General features: G+C 34.8%; 2 protein-coding genes across 2 annotated transcripts; one reads left to right on the top strand and one right to left on the bottom strand.

Annotated features, from left to right (window-relative positions):
* The first annotated feature begins 1,219 nt into the window (after positions 1-1,219).
* LOC150065722 (olfactory receptor 13C3-like) lies at positions 1,220-2,261 on the top strand. Its single transcript, XM_090329157.1, has one exon. It carries the CDS (start codon positions 1,308-1,310, stop codon positions 2,259-2,261), a length of 954 nt encoding a protein of 317 aa, XP_090185283.1. The 5' UTR covers positions 1,220-1,307.
* Positions 2,262-8,526: 6,265 nt separating this feature from the next.
* On the bottom strand, positions 8,527-9,486 carry LOC150065721 (olfactory receptor 13F1-like). Its single transcript, XM_090329156.1, has one exon. The coding sequence runs from the start codon at positions 9,484-9,486 to the stop codon at positions 8,527-8,529; it is 960 nt and encodes a 319-aa protein (XP_090185282.1).
* Between the last annotated feature and the right edge of the window lie 1,148 nt (positions 9,487-10,634).

Genomic DNA, 10,634 nt, shown 5'->3' with positions numbered 1-10,634 from the left:
TATGTCCATATATGATTTGTCCATGCTCTCAGTAGACCTGTGAACTCCACAATGGAAGTATTTTATTATGCTTTTAAATGTATTCTAACTATATTTGGAACATGATTAGTTTCAAGGTGGGCTTCTAATATTCTCAAAGTATAAGTAGTGGTTTGGTATGACTTTATCCTGCTTTTAAATTTGAATGAGAAATGTCTCTATAAGCTGCAAACTCAATGTATGTTATGAAAGTCTTTCTTCTCCAGTACTAGGCAAACTGATTCATGTACATCAGCAAAAGCACCTCTGAGAAAGAACACAATAACAGAATCTAAAGCTTTTGATTATCCCACGGTGCTTTATGTGGATATGAAAATTATTGAGTTGACCTAGATAACCAAATGTTAAATTGACCTAAGCAAGGAGCTTAGCTTCAAATTCTATTATTTATTACCAGGATAAGCTCAGTGAAGTTCTGTCTTTCATGTGTGGGAAAGTGGGGTAATATGAAGAATTTGTGTTTAGAAAAACATGTAGTGGTATTTGCAGACTTGAAATCATGTATATATAAAATTGAAATAACATTCTTACTACTTTTAGATTGACTTGGAATAATTTATCAAGATGAAATTTCATAGCAGCAGAATAAGAGAGGTCTGGAGCTTATTTAATGTTCTAAATTTTTCCATCTCCTTCATATACAATGGTCCTGCCAAAAGGAACAATCAAACAAGATACTGAATGTGCTGAAATACGAAGTCTGTAACTAACTATACATTCATCAGATGTTAAATTTCAGGTGACACTTTTAACTTATTATGATTAAATATTGGTAAACATTCACTGTAACTGAATAATCATTAATCAAATCTCCAATGCTGTTGAGTAAATTTTTCCTTCTCCACTACTCCCTTGTTGGAACAGAAGAAATAAATGAAGAAATCAGACTTTTAATTGGTAATTGGCCATGAGCATTAGAAATACTAACTCCAGAAGGTGGTTCTCAACATAAAAAAGTTTCCTCTTTGTCTCTCTGTCTCTGTCTGTCTCTGTTTCTCTGTCTTCTGTCTCTGTCTCTCTCTCTCTCTCTCTCTCCCCTCTCTCTCTCTCATCATGATTAGTTCCATGTATAACTAACCGCATTGGTGATAATGCTTAAATACTTTCATTCATCCCAGATTCATTGCATTGCTCAGAACATTGTTGAACTTCAAGCAAGAAACTCCAAAAATCCCCGAAAATGATGTTTCAAGTACTTTGTAGCATTTCTTTCTTGGCAGTTGGTATGTTTTATGTGAAATCTTTCATTGACATCTTAAGTGAATGATATGGATAAAATTAACCAAACATTTGTGTCAGAATTTCTTCTTCTTGGTTTTTCTGGATACCCAAAGATTGAGATAGTCTATTTTGTTCTGCTCCTGGTGATGTATCTAGTGAATCTAATTGGTAATGGGGCTCTGATCATAGCATGCATCTTTGACTCCCGTCTTCATACTCCCATGTACTTCTTTCTGGGCAACCTCTCTTTTCTTGATATCTGTTATACAACATCCTCTGTTCCCTCAACACTGGTGAGCTTAATCTCCAAGAAAAGAAACATTTCCTTCTCTGGATGCACAGTTCAGATGTTCGTTGGATTTGCAATGGGATCAACAGAATGCTTGCTTCTGGGCATGATGGCTTTTGATCGTTATGTGGCCATCTGCAATCCTCTGAGATATCCCATCATCATGAGCAAGGAGGTGTATGTGCTGATGGCCTCTGTGTCATGGCTCTGCGGTGGAATCAATTCAGTTGTGCAAACATCCCTTGCCATGCAATTGCCTTTCTGTGGAAATAATATTATCCATCATTTTACCTGTGACGTCTTAGCGGTCCTCAAGCTAGCTTGTGCTGATATTTCCCTCAACATTATTACCATGATGTTATCTAACATGGTCTTTTTGGTTCTCCCCCTGCTGATCATTTTTTTCTCCTATATGTTCATTCTCTTCACTATCTTGAGAATGAACTCAGCTACAGGAAGACGCAAGGCCTTTTCTACCTGCTCAGCTCATCTGACTGTGGTGATCATATTTTATGGTACTATCTTCTCTATTTATGCAAAACCCAAGTCTCAAGACGTGAATGAGGAGGATAAGTTTCAAACTGCAGACAAGATCATTGCTTTATTTTATGGAGCTATGACTCCCATGCTTAATCCTATCATCTATAGCTTGAGGAATAAGGATGTCAAAGCTGCTATCAAATATATACTGAAGCAAAGCCCAATTAAATAGCAGCATTACGCGATGCATTTCTTTGCATAAGTGGCACAAAGTAGATCCAGAGAAAAGCCAATGAGACATTTTGTGTTTTTGTTTTTTTTGAGAAAACCTGGCTAGTGAGAAGTATTGTTCTTCAATCAAAACCTTGCTCAGTGAGAAATACTGAGGACCATAGTTTGCTATAAATCTTGCTTGTAGTAAGTTCTGCTCCAGATTTCACAACGACATGGGCTTCCATTAGAATTCTATCCTGAGATATATCTGAAATAAGCATTTCTGATGGAGCACACAGAAACACTAGAAAAGGGCTGTATGTGTGCATTGGAAATAAAGATATCGAGTATGAATGTTTCAAGTCTCCAAACTACCTAAATGAGTTTGGGGCTGATTATTCATTCTTTCTAAGCCTTGGTTGTCTTTACTCATAATAAACAAATGAAGTTGATTTTGGTGCCATTTCAAGTTTAAATAAGTTGGAAACTTGTTTGCATTGTATCAGTATCATACTGTCCAAAAAATTCAGAACTGAAAGACTAAGACATTGAGGAATAAAGTATACTACTAAAGTCTAACACCCGTTTCACTCTTAGTGCCAGATTTCTGTCCCAAGATCTACTCCATCAATACCAACCTCATTTTCCTTCACTGCTTCTCCCATATCTTTATATGGGGACATGAGAAAAAAAATAACAGACTATAAGATGATTGGTGGATGTGGTTCACCCTGTGAGAACACAGTTCTGATGGTGGAGGGTCTGATATAGGGCGGAATGTAGCTCAAATTGGTGAACACTTGAAGGTACAGATTAGTAGAACTACTCTAGAAGGAAGAAGGTGGGTGTTCCTAGCCTAAAGGGAATATAAACATCTCAAATGTTTCTGAATTGTTCTCACAAGCTCAGAAAGGATGCTACAAATACGAAGAGGTTTGGGAAGTGAAACCAGTGGTTACTCTTCTTCAGTGAATTGAAATGTCTTTTTCTGTGAATCATTATTTTGGGGGCCAGTGATGAGCACAGAGAAAAATCAGCTTCACCATCCACAGTGCCCATGACTTCTTAGTCTGTTTATGATTGCTAAAGTTTTCCACTTTTCTGTCAATGTTCCTCTTTTCTACTTGTTTTAGAACCATATCAACCTACACTGCCTGTTCATATGCTCCATTCTTTGTCAATGTACTTCAATGTTAGTCAGGTTTCTGCCTACATAATCTTGTCTCTGAATCTTTGGGTTCTGTTTTTGTTTTGCCATAGTAGATGGAGTATTGTTGTTGTAGAGCATTTACAGCTCTCTTTCCTGTTAGTCCTGTTAGTCTCTTTCCTGTGGACTGGATAATAATGATGTTAATCCACCAGGATGGGGACATTTAAACAGCTTCTGCCTCTCCCACATTGCGCCACAGAGCTTTTACTGAAAACTGCTCTCTGTCTATTTTTCTTTAAGTTTTGGCCCAGACTTCGTTGCATTGTTTGAATGCCTCCATTTTCTCTCATTTTCTGAGGCCATTTGAAAAAGAGAATGAATGTTCCCATCTGTATTAGTTCTTTTGTAAACCCAGGTAAGTTTTATACTGGACAAAGATATGTCTCACTTTAATGATGTCTCTTCAAATGTAACTCACAACTTAAATTCAATGTTATGGGTCCTGTGTAGTTAAAAAAAAACCTACACCTTTAAGACTATATGACTTTTCCATTCATTATCTTTTGATCCTGATAAAATACATATGGAATCATTCTTGTCATTATATGATTCCTCTGATGCCTGAAGAAATTTGCTTTTAATTCTTCTTTAACCAAACATTAACAATCAGAAATAGTATTTATCACTTCACTCCATTTATTTGTAGAAAGGAGTATTAGGTTAATTCGCACTTTGGGGTTCCAGACATTTATAATTTTACAATATAAAAATATTTGGACACATTTCCATTGGTACTTAATGAATACACAGTATAACTTGTGGTTGTGTATTTTTGTTTATGTTTATGTGCATAAATATTGTCCTTGATATTTGAAGTAAATTGTTTCTCAGAATCTGTGTTTTGAAGTAAAATTTCATCTGTTGGAAAATTACAGACATAGTGTAACCATTGTAATCATAATCTATCAACACTGAGGTAATAATGTAAATGTTAACATTTATACAATAGCTGAACAGACTTTACTAAAACACTTAAATTAATATTGTATCTATTTATCTGAATCTATTTTCCAAATGATTTGATATAGATGTAATAATTTTGTGATCTTGACACATGGATTCACATCTGCATATGGAATTATTTATTATTTTGTTGATATGAATTTATTTCCATTCCAAGAAAGATTGTGCATATAGCTTCTGTTTGATTAACTTAACAAAAGATCAAAGAGAAAGTCAGCAAAAATGTAAAGGGTAATGAATTCAATTCACAGCAAATGTCTGTTTCCATTCGTAATGCCTAGATCATGTTTTTCCATGATAGAGTGTTATTTTTGTAGCTGTTTAGGTTATTAAGATCCTTTAGTTGACTTTACTTAGGTAGATACATTTTAAACTAGAAAGCTCTCATGTTACATAAAGTCAAGCTAGTTGTGTGGACATTTGCCTCTATCAAAAGTCACAAGGCAAGGCAATATTACCTTCCCAGTGAGCTTTTGGTCAGTCACAATATATTCTCAGTTATCTCCTTATTTGTATCTATGGGACACAGTCCTTGTCTTACTAGAAGTTCTTCACACCATAGATCCCTCACTCCAACATAAAATTTCTGTTGGAATAATTGGGGAACAAGTACACCTATTACATAACAAGTATTTCTTTTCCTTATCTGTGGAATCAAACATTGTTTGATGAACTTGCCCTTCATTTAGACTGCTGACATAAATATTAAGGAAAAAGAATTTAGTTCTATTAGATAATGTAATAAATTATTTTAAGTATGAGTTATGAACACTTTGTAAGTATAACTTCATTCACAATTGAAACTGTGACAATCATAATCCCATATGTCTATGTTTGGTTTTGTTTCCTGTGTGTGATTTAGGAATCTTGTCTGCAAAATTCTTTCTCATTTCAATGTCCTGAATGTTTCCTCTGTATTTTCAATTATCTGTACATGGTATACAAAGAGATTTCAATTCAACATGTCAATCTTTGAGTATAATGTATCTTGATCTTGACCTCTTCTGTCATCTTTGCCGCATGTGTCCCAATTGTATCTGTCTCATTGCCGGGTTCCATTTTCACCTCTGAGTTTTATGATTGCATTTCCTGCCCTTTTTCTCTCCACTCATCTTCCTCCCTCCCCTTGAACCTCATCTCCCTAGTCATAAATATATAGGATTTTTTCAAGCTCCAAGCAATTGTACAACAAAGGAAGCAATCAGCAGGAGCAGAGATAATATGAAAAATGGGATGAAAATATTTTCAACTATACATCTGCCTAGGTATTCATATCCAAAACATATAAATAGGTCCTAAACCTCAATGGCAACTAAACAAAAATCTCAGTTAACTAATATGCATTATGCTCATAAAGTGAACAACTTGTACAACTACTTAATGATCATAAAAAAGAAATAAAAATGGATGATAACAAACCTAATGACCAGTACTTGTATCAAAAACAGGTTCAATACAAGAAGCAATGCGCCTACTACCTGACGAATGCAACTGTAACCCCTCTATACATTATCCCTACAATACTAATAATGGGGGAAAGTCAAATCAAAGTTACAATGCAATAATATCTCACCTTGATAAAAATGGCTATCATAAATAAAATGACAAAAGATGGAAAGTGTTGGTGACAAAAGTCAAAAGTAGTGGTGAAGATGTAAATTGAAAGTCTCTAAACTATTAGTGGAATTCGAGTTGTTACAATGCTGAAAGCAGTTGAAAAATGTCCAAAAAATACAAATAGAACTGTCATATAATCCAGCAGTCCCATTTCTGAACATATATTCAGAACAAATGGAGAAGGTGCACAGAACTCCCAAGTTCATTGCAGCATTTTTCATGATAATAAATGGAAACAACTTGAGTGCCTACCAGCTACAGAGAGATAAAAAGTGGAATTTATATAAAATGGTACATTCATTAAAAACTATGAAAATCTTGTCATTTGTGATAAGATAGATGGAAGTAGATATATTTATGCTATGAGAAATAAACTGAGTAGAAAAGAAAAACAAAGCTACAATCCCAAATCTTCCTCTATGATGAAAAGCTGCCTTCACAATCTAACTCTTCTTCTTGTACATTGTCAATGTTAAAGTTATCTGTAGTATTCTCTGACCATTCTCTTGCTGACATACAATTCATGTACATATTTCAGTGCTTCTGCTCTAACATGGTAGATGTGAAAAGAAAAGGGGGTTTGGATTTTTCCTCTGCTTATTAGTTGTGTGAATTCAGCCAAGAGAATTTCAGGCACAGTCCTGAGCCACATCAGATAATAGCAACCTAGCATCTCAGAGGAGGTCTGGAATGAAAGTTACACCTCAAAGTTGTGGCAACACACATATACCAGTTTAGGTTAAAAAAAAACCAGTAGAAATGGAGACTGAGCACATACTAATGGGAATACATTTGAGATATTAGAAGCCACATTTCTTATGGTCAGAAAAGAGAAATATATAAGATAGCAAGAAAACAAGGATAAAATCCATTGCATTCATATACAATGTTTTTCAATTTTACCAATAAATGTGAAAGTAAGTACAGATAGAAATGTATTTGTGTGTTTGTGAACTCTGTTTAGCTTTGTCTACAGATATGGCCTAGGAACTGATATCTTTGTTTCCAAAGATTTATTATATACATTGAGTCCCAAGCCGCATTGATAACCTTCTTTAGTAAAATTCTCTAAAAGTAAATCACCTTGTTTGCTTCATTGATAAGGTTAGGTGAACTTCCTAGCTTTTGTACTTTGTACTTTTTATTTCTCTTGATTCCTCTAGTTCATGAACCTCTTCCATCAGATTCACAGGAACAAAGCATCCATTTATGGCTTTCTGAGATGATCCTGTTCCTTCTATTAGAGATTCTGAACATCCTGGATCTTTCTGTTGATGCTTCTCCAGCATATTTTGGGCCTAAGACATTTTTTGTCATTTCAAAGATGGATAGACCTGAAAGCTCAGTGATGGTATAACAGACATGTATGGATAATTATCTATGATTATTTCATCTTTCATAAGCCTGAGGCTCAAGAGATCAGTTATGGTAGCAAGATTTGCATTTTCCATGGGATAAAACCATCACTGACAGAAATCCAAGGAAGTTTCTACGATGTGTGCACAGTGGCCTCATTATTCCCTAACTTTACTGAAGATGAAAAAGAAAAACATCAATTTGTACTAATGGCCAAATTGCGTTTCACTTAATTTAAACCTCACATATTAAATATATTCATGAATTATTTTCTACAATATGCCTACATTAATAAATCATTTCTTTTGCAATGTAATTACTACAGGATAGGGGTTTATCTGCCTTGTCCTTAAGTGGTCAATTATTCAACATGCTTTAAAAAATTAACATGTAGATGAGTACCTCAATGAATTCACTGAGATTTCAAAAAGCACAATATGGAAATATTGTGATCATATATTCACTTATATAATTAGAAATCCTAATTGTTTCAGCTTTACTGTAGCTCATACAAAGTATTAAAGTTATGCAAACACTTATTATGCAAATTTTGTAAATACAAATAGTTATTCATCCAGCACATATAAAAATAAGCAAAATTATTCATAGATTATTTTGTCAAATCTAAAATTACATATTTTTTCACATTTTTATCACTTGGGAAGCTAGTAAGAATTCTAAAGTTGATGTTACCTCAATTTTATAAATAACATTATATGAATATCGCTTGAACTATATACACACTGCTTTAAAGTATCTATTCATTTTAAATCTAGAGATAAAAGCAAATAATTGAAAATAAGATATTTGAAAATGTACTAGTTTCAGTCTATAGTATTATTAAGCTAGATATTTTCATGAGCATGCCACATCTGAACACTGAGATTATATAGATGAACAGTTAATTTTGATGTCATGCTAATGCTTATTAAAAGCTACAGTATTTGTATGAATGCAAAATTAATTCAGTGTAAATGAATTTCTATGCAAAAAATATTGTGTATAAGGAAAATCAGGATAGAGAACCTAATGGTGACCTCCTATACCAAATGATTCTTCCCAGGAGTTTTATATTAACTATTACATAGCTTTCAAGATAATGTTGAAGATTGTCTAGAAACATGTGTTTATTCCCATATTATTTGATGATGGACAGTAAGATAGCCCTAAGGTGATTTCTAATCATCAAGTTTTTCACAGCTGCTTTTACTTCTTTGTTCCGCAGACTATAGATAATAGGATTTAACATGGGGGTTAATCCAGCATATATCAAAGCCATGAATTTATCCACTTCCTGTGAATTTACAGCAGAGGGCTTCAGGTACATGGAAAGAGCTGTCCCGTAGAACAGAACCACCACAGTCAGGTGGGCCGCACATGTTGAAAAGGCTTTTCTTCGACCACCCACTGAACTGATTCTCAGAATGTTAGAGAGGATAAAAGCATAAGAAACACAGATGAGTAGCATTGGCATGGGAAGAAGAAGTACACTGATCACCAGCATTAGGAGCTGTATCATGGAGGTATCAACGCAAGCCATCTTTAAGACAGCCAGGATTTCACAAGTAAAATGATTAATGATGCTATGATCACAAAGTGGCAGCTTCAGCACAGGTGCTGTTTCTACCAGAGCAGTGAGGCATCCTGTGACCCAGGAGCCAGCTGCAATTTGCACACAGACCTTCCTATTCATGATGACAGGGTATCGTAGGGGGTGGCAGATGGCAACATACCTATCATAGGCCATCATAGAGAGCAGTACACACTCAGTGGACCCCATGGCAAGAGAAAAGTACATCTGAGAAGCGCATCCTGAGAATGAGATGGTGTTGTCACCTGAAACAAAATTTGAGAGCATTGGAGTGAGTGCTGAAGAGGTATACCAGATGTCCAGGACGGAGAGGTTGCTCAGGAAGAAGTACATGGGGGTGTGCAGGTGAGAATCCAGGATGGTGATGGAGATCAGAATGACATTGCCCAGGAAGGTGATCAGGTACATCAGGAGACACAGCACAAATATGATGGCTTCAACTTTAGGATAAGGAGAAAATCCCAAGAAGGAAAAAATTGTCACAGATGTCCAATTCGTCTGGAACATTTTACTGTGTTCTTCTATATAAGCGTAAAGGAATTATATCACATGTTATATATTTAAAAAAAGGATTCCACTTCATATTTTTTCATGTGTACTGATCACTTATCCTCTATGCTTAAAGACTTCTCTAGTTTAATGTGTTAGTAATATATGTTTGAATAATGTTATCAATATAATTTAATCAAGAATTCCAAATACAAAATTTAAAATTGCTATTTTTTCTGAAATACATTTTATCAATGTCTAGGGAGAGTGGGAAGAGGGTAGTTTTTAATTAGATATAGGAGGGTAAAAATGTTTTACAATCTTTGTTCAAACCATATTCAAACTAGTTTACAGCTATGCCATCAATTTACCTTTAAGCCATTGAAGCAATGTTGTTTCTTTAAATGATCTTCGTAACAGGAAAGTTTTTGCTTCCAAGTTTACAATTTCTTTTGCTGCTCCTAGGGATGTATTCGAATGGATTTTTTTTGAGGGGAGCAAGTCAGTGAGTAAAAAGAATAGATAGATATCTATAGACATCAATTAAATAACACTTGACTTTGAATATCAGGAAATAAGCCAGTTTCTCTTTTCACACCCACTCAGGGAGATGAAGACAGATATACACATGTTAGGCAACACAAGGTTGCCTTTCATAATTTCAGAGTTGTCTTGGTGACTGTGCCACAGAAACATTCTCCAAAGATCAGCTATTGTCATTGAAAGGCAATTTAAGCTTTTTATTGATTTGGAAAGATTGCCAAATAATGCCACCCATTAAAATTACATGTCTATTTGTATTACAAAGTTTGAAACCCCAGGGAGGATGTCTCACAGATCCAATTATAATCAGTAACTTGTCTGATCTAATTATACTGCTCTTCAAACAAGAAATAAACATACTCCTACTGACTATTTGGTATGGGAGATTTTTCTTTCTTATTATGTAATGTAATTACTCAGGCTGGTAAAGTTAAGGTGAGTGAATAATTTTGCTGTATTCTCCGTGAAGGAGAGTTTCATAATATGTGTGAGACCAACTTGTATTAGATATGGAGTCCTCCAAAGTTGGGGAGACCAGAACTTACTGATACAATTCCATTTGCAACTTGCCTGTTTTCCATGTGGGACACTGATGGTTCAAATTATATGGTACCTTGGTGGAA

This window comes from Megascapheus bottae, chromosome 3 (genome assembly GCF_031878675.1).
Source record: "Megascapheus bottae isolate mThoBot1 chromosome 3, mThoBot2.hap1, whole genome shotgun sequence".
In the NCBI taxonomy this organism is placed as follows: domain Eukaryota; kingdom Metazoa; phylum Chordata; class Mammalia; order Rodentia; family Geomyidae; genus Megascapheus; species Megascapheus bottae.
This window is presented reverse-complemented; position numbering and strand designations above follow the sequence as displayed.

Bases quoted from the DNA above. Each gene is read 5' to 3' on its own strand.
- LOC150065721 (XM_090329156.1), bottom strand. From the start codon at position 9,486: ATGTTCCAGACGAATTGGACATCTGTGACAATTTTTTCCTTCTTGGGA.
- LOC150065722 (XM_090329157.1), top strand. From the start codon at position 1,308: ATGGATAAAATTAACCAAACATTTGTGTCAGAATTTCTTCTTCTTGGT.